This window comes from Maylandia zebra, linkage group LG9 (genome assembly GCF_041146795.1).
Source record: "Maylandia zebra isolate NMK-2024a linkage group LG9, Mzebra_GT3a, whole genome shotgun sequence".
NCBI lineage: Eukaryota > Metazoa > Chordata > Actinopteri > Cichliformes > Cichlidae > Maylandia > Maylandia zebra.
This window is the reverse complement of record NC_135175.1, coordinates 7585923-7591939: the sequence shown is the minus strand read 5'-3', so window position 1 is coordinate 7591939 and position 6017 is coordinate 7585923. Positions and strand designations below refer to the sequence as shown.

The 6017-nt window shown below is 39.9% G+C and overlaps 1 protein-coding gene across 8 annotated transcripts in view; it reads right to left on the bottom strand.

The window, feature by feature from the left end:
* Positions 1 to 1823: 1823 nt before the first annotated feature.
* mpp7a (MAGUK p55 scaffold protein 7a) overlaps positions 1824 to 6017 on the bottom strand; it is a 63830-nt gene continuing 59636 nt past the window's right edge. For all 8 annotated transcript variants that reach the window (XM_076887937.1, XM_076887939.1, XM_076887940.1 and 5 more), the window contains one exon: positions 1824 to 4009. In XM_076887937.1, the coding sequence (XP_076744052.1) occupies positions 3830 to 4009 (180 nt within the window). In that variant the 3' untranslated portion in view covers positions 1824 to 3829. The remainder of the gene's footprint in view (positions 4010 to 6017) is intronic.

The window sequence follows — 6017 nt, the reverse complement described above, 5'->3', positions numbered from 1 at the left end:
AGTCTCTCAAGTGTCTGAGGTGGTAGAGACACTGAAGGGCCTTTTTCACCATGGTGTTGATGTGACAGGACCATGACAGGTCCTGCGTGATGTGAACTCCGAGGTATTTGAAGCTGTCCACTCTCTCCACTGGGCACTCGTTGATGACAGGGGTCTGGTAGTTCCTCTCCTGCTTAGTGCTGAAGTCCACTATCAGCTCCTTTGTCTTACTGACGTTTAGAAGGAGGTTGTTCCTCTGGCACCAGTTCTCCTGTACTGTACTACTTTGTTATTTTAATGATCACAGAAGTGTAGTAAACTTTTCACGGATAATATTTGTGTTTAGTAAGTCACATAAACCAGTAAAATAAAAAGCTATGAAATGTTCAGGATTTAGCCTGTGGAAGGTTAGTGTGTAACAAATGAGATAATTATAAAAATCACTCTGTGTGATAGTTTGCATGTGAGAGGTGTATGAAAACACAGCTGCTGGGTGATCTTATGTGTGTTGGGAAATAATTTATAATTGTGATTTTTTCATGAAGTTATGGCTATTGCCATAACTTGGCAATAGCCATAACTATGGCTATGCCACGTGTGTCTCTTAGATACAGTGAGTACCAAAATGCCACTGAAAATTTGTCACACTTTCTCAAGGATGATACAGTTTGATAACCTCGAGTCAATATGTGTGATGTGTGATGACAAACTAGCTGCCTTAAACTAGCCCACTGAATGAACAATGGGCTTTGAGGTCGGTTCCATAATCATTAATAATCAAGGAACTGACCTCACAGCCCATTGTTCTTTCAGTGGTGCTAGTTTCAGTCATTGTTCAAAGGTACTGTTTATAAGGTTGTGAAAATCCTGCAGTCAGCTGAGACTCAAAGTCGTCACTTAGAGGAGTGACAAAATGTTCCTCCCACTGAAGACGCTACGTCCAGATGAACAGAACTTTTGGGGATTTACTTACTTGGATGACTGAACATGCATCAAGACATAGCTCCCATAACAGAGGTGTGGGACAAGTGGGTAAAGGTTCTTCAGATTTTAGATTTTTAGTGAGTTTGGGTCATTTTTGACCCTAGGCGTGTACAGGACATGAGGACAATAGGAGGGCTAGAGTGTCTTCCTTAAAAGATGCAAAGCAACTTGTGGTATTAACAATTTAAGAGAAAATTTGGTCAAATACACTTACTTAGCACCTCCTAAACCCATCACTGTGCAAGCTTTAGACAGCCTGGAGGTGCTGTTGCCAGTACCCAGTACATCTCCGCATATTAAAAATGAGCCACTGACCTTGATTGCTTTTGGGGGGGAAAAACGTATTTGCCCATTCATTCACTTGTGCGTATAGCCTTGGGAGTGTGGAGGGTTAGTGCCACATTACTGTATGTGAAAGCAGCCATTTTGTGTCCCCCTTTACTCTAGTATCCTAATTATGAAGCAGGAATGAGTGAAACACATCAGCAGCAATGTGTGGACAAACTGAGTAAGTGGCTTCTCCTCCTCTTCCCCCACCTAGCACTTCTCTGCCCAACACCATTAACTCTCCTTTGCTCTGCTCTACTCTCAAAGTGAGCACCATGGAAGGTGTTTGGGTTAAGTCAACCTGATTTTGATCAGTACAGGATTTCTTTTGAACATCAAGCGGAGGGCGGCTAAATCCTCTTCTTAGGAGCCCCCCCCCCCCCCTTTCACCACCTCCACCTGTTCATTACGTTTATTCACAAAATATGCAACATTTTATTAAAGAGAAGTAGGGATTGTGCTGGTAAACATAAAGTTGTGTTCACTCTTTGCTTGGCTAACAACATATATGAATTAATTTGGGGACATTGCAATTACAAGTTTAGTCGTATTTTCTTTAATAAAAAATGCAGCAGTTATCAAGAATAATGTAAATTCATACAATGTGCCACTTAAAGAGTATATCATTACAGGGAGACATTAAAAAGGTATTTTCTGGAGACTGTACAAATGTGACTTTGATCTGTAAGATGGGCAGCAGGGGGGTGGGGAGGTAGAAAAACTGAATAAACAAAAAGACAAAAAAATGTTGGGACAAAGTATGGCAGACAAGAGTGTTAAAGACTTTTAAATCATATTACATCAGAGCAGTATAACCAATCATGCTTACACTTAAAAAAAAGGACACAAATCAAGTTTGTATATGTCACAGTTGGTGGAAAGGGAGAAATAAATGATGCACAATTTGGAAACATACAACCTGAGCTGGACATTCAGCAGAGTAAGAGAGTATTCTTAGAGTAAAGAAAAAAAAGAATAAATATAGAGTTTAAGGAATCATTTAGACAGTTTGGATAATATGCTTAATGCTTTTTTTTACTGAGACTTTGGAAGACTGATAGCACTCTTAGAGTTTTAAATGCAGCTAGAGATTGGAGGCAATCAGCCGAGCAAGCACAGAAATTAAGAGATGAATTCAATATGAACTAACTGTTATTAATAGGGATGAACAATGTACTAAAATCACAAGTTCAGAAAGACTAGCAGACATAGGCTAGCTCCTCCTAATTGTTTCCAGTCTCCAACTATCCTTGCGCTCTACCTCCATGTATAAAGGACAACTTATCCATTGGCTTGTATTTTGTCATATACTAAGCAGATATTAAACACTGCTAAATATGCAAAATATGCAAAAGGTCATCTCTGGGAGGCAGTGCATACGAGCACTAGTTTCTGTTTGCACAGGCTAGGTGAGGGGCAACCAATCAAAGAAAGTATACTTTTAAGGAGCAGGAAGTTAAAAAACAAAACAAAACAAAACAACAGCCCAAAGCATAAATAAATAAAATATGGATTGTTTTTGTGTGAATTCTGGTGAATAAAAATGTAGCTGGAATTATAGTCTCCCCTTAATTTAAAGGAGGTCAGCTTGTCCCAGAATCAACAAGAGAGCAAAATCTGGAGCTAGGAGAATTGTAGCAGTGCTGATAATAGAGCCAAATAAAGCCAAGTAGAGCTGACAGAGCCAAAAAACTAAACTAGGGTGACGAACAAAAAAATGCTAGATTGAGAGAAAAAAATGCTTCTAGTAAAAAGAGGCTGTCACAGAGATGGCTACAGCTAAGATCATATTAAAGTCATAAATGTATATAAAATGCATAAAAAGGACTACAAGCAGATATTAGAAAATATATTAATTTCTTTTAAATAAAATTACACTTATTGCCCTTTCTCAAAAGTGTACCTGACAGTGTTTTGCTTGGAATAACAGTCATGGAAGATTTTAGATGTACAAAAGTCTAGTAAGACAGAAGGCAAGTATGTTTTCCTTTCTCCTCTTTCCCTGGTGCTGTGCTCTTTTACAGACAAACACATGTAAGTTGTCCACGAAGAAGAAATACATCAATCCCTTTGGTTTCTAATGGTCTAATGTTATAAAACCACTAAAGGAGTCCTGTTTGGCCGGTTTACTGATGTGCTGGCAGGACTGCTGGTGCTACGATGCTCCAAGCTCGCTCCACGTTCCGGTTTGGACCAAGGCGCTCCAAGTTGTGGCCATGGATGTGTGACCCAGACTGAGACCCTGATCAATGTCAAAGTCTTAGATTCTGGAAAGAAGCCTGCAGCCACAACCTGATCACATCTGGTCAGACCTGGAGCTTCCAGACCACAGCTGAGGTCTAAATCCAACCTGATCCCAGGCAGAAGCTTATTTTTAGCTCGATGCAGTTCAGGTATGGCGACACAGCAGCCAGGCACTGTTTTATTCCTGATTTACTTCCCAACACCGTCCCTGGCAAATATTTTTTTAAAAAGATAGAAAACCTGCATATTTTTGTCAAAGCGCTTCCCTTTTCTCCTTTTACAGTCAGTATGTCTCTCAGGAGTGAGTCCAGCTGACTGGAATCCAGTGTGTCTCTGTCTCCACTTTCTTTAGTGCCAACTGCAGCTCGCTGAAGGCAACATCGAGGTTGTCGTTGACTATAACCATCTCAAAGAGATGGCTGTACTGAGTCTCCATTGTCTGGGCCGTGTTCACCATCTCCTGAAAGTCTTCCTCCTGGGAAAAGAGAGAAGAGACAAAATAGATGGAAGTTAAAAACACAAAACGAATAAAATCTCTTTCGTCAGTCATCCAAGTGACTGATGAAACGTTTCTCCCACTGAGAACGCTACGTCCAGATGAACAGAATCAACTTTTGGAGAACTTATTTTATCATTTATCATTCAAGTAAATACTGCCTTTCTAAATGAGCCCAGGTATCTCTTGGTAGGTTAGGGTGCTGTGTTTTTACTGGGAACACTTAACTTTAAATTGGACTTTAGCTCATTTTCGCTGCTTGTATCTGTGATCTCGTTCTTTCAATCACTACCCAAAGTTCATGACCATAGATGAGGGGAGGGACATAGATCCACGGATGAATTGACAGCTTTGCTTTTACACGTTGTCATGATGAAGCTGTCTCTTACAGGGACTTTTGCCAGCAGTTCCTTCAGAATGTTTCTGGTGGTTTCTGCTTCATAATGGATTAGCTGTGTTTTTGTCTGCCCAACAAGAACATTAATCTGAGCAGGAAGCCGTTTAAGGAACAGCAAGCTGGGTTTGGAAGATGAATAGAAAATCAGAGAACTTAAAAAGAAAAGATTGGTTTAGGATGATGCCTCTTCTGGGGGACCAAACTTGAGAAAAAGCACACCCGGGACTCGTTTATTCCCACTAGGTGGCCTAATTTCCACAAGAAGTTATGTAGCATCTTGTGCCTGTTTAAGTACTTTGTAACAGCATAGATAAATTTCATTGCACAGCAACTAAATACTGAGTCACAGTTTAGGTGAACGTTCCCTCTGTTTTTATTGTAATTCTTTTATTTGTAGCCTTTATACATTTGTTGCTTTTACCTTACAGGACTATAAATCTTTACGCATTTCAGTGGCATGAAGCAGCACGTGTCAGCCTCAGTATCCTCTTTTACAAGCAACCACGTTCTCTGCTGGACACCTGCTTTGTTGTGCCAATAAAACCCACCTGTCTTTGCGTTTTAAAAAAGTGTCAGAAACCAAAGAGATTTCCTCAAATCACTTTGAAATGCCTGTGGTTCTTTCAGATTGGGTGCCAGTTTCTATGCTAACCACATTACAGCTGGGATTTTGCATTACATCAGATTGTTTTGCTTGTATTCACATCACGCTTCCAGCCAGCTCGACTGAAACAATGAGACGACTGTTCCTCGGCCTTTATCATTAAAGCAGACCTGTCTCTTGCAAAGAAAAATACAGCTAGCGTTGGATTGAAAATGTCTGGGACGACTTGCCCAACAACAGCTTCCCTTCATTTAATAGTAAATATAAGATGGGTTTGGGTCTGTCAGTGTACATGAACATTTACACAGAGACTTTGTTTGTTAGCTGGTTGAAATACAGCCCGCTGTCACACAGCTTTATAGAAGTATATTTGTATTACATGAGAGAATAACAGAAGCTAATAAAGGGACGTTAAAACTGCAACAGACTGTTCACAACCAGATTGCTTCTGACAACTAAAGCTTATTGTTCTCAAGACCCAGCTGGGAAATAAGGAGCGGACTGAGACAGAATTATGTTTACCTGTGTGAATAATATAAGCTGATGCTGTGTCTGTATCAAGGTTTAACAAGCTGACCTTCAACCATAAATTCACTGCATGTTCTAGGTGAAAGTGTATTGTACTCTAGCATTTTCCTCAACACTTATTACCCATAAATGCACTAAATTATGCCTCAATAAGTCGGATCCTATTATATTTTGTGTGAATATGACTTGACTAACTATCAGCTCTGGGCATATGTGTTGTAACTTTTTTAAACAGAGTAATGTTTGACCTTTTGATTTGACATGTGAGTTAAAGGTAAATCAACACATGTGGAAATGAAACCACTGGCTATCGACTGATGACAAATTAGCTTTTTATTAGCTTTCAAAAGTTTTCTACATTCCTAAACAATGACCCCTTTGGCTCAGATGTCTGCTGCCTATACCAGAAGCCCTGAAATATTGCCAGTTGTTCTACAGAGGTCAACTAAAGTCCTGTG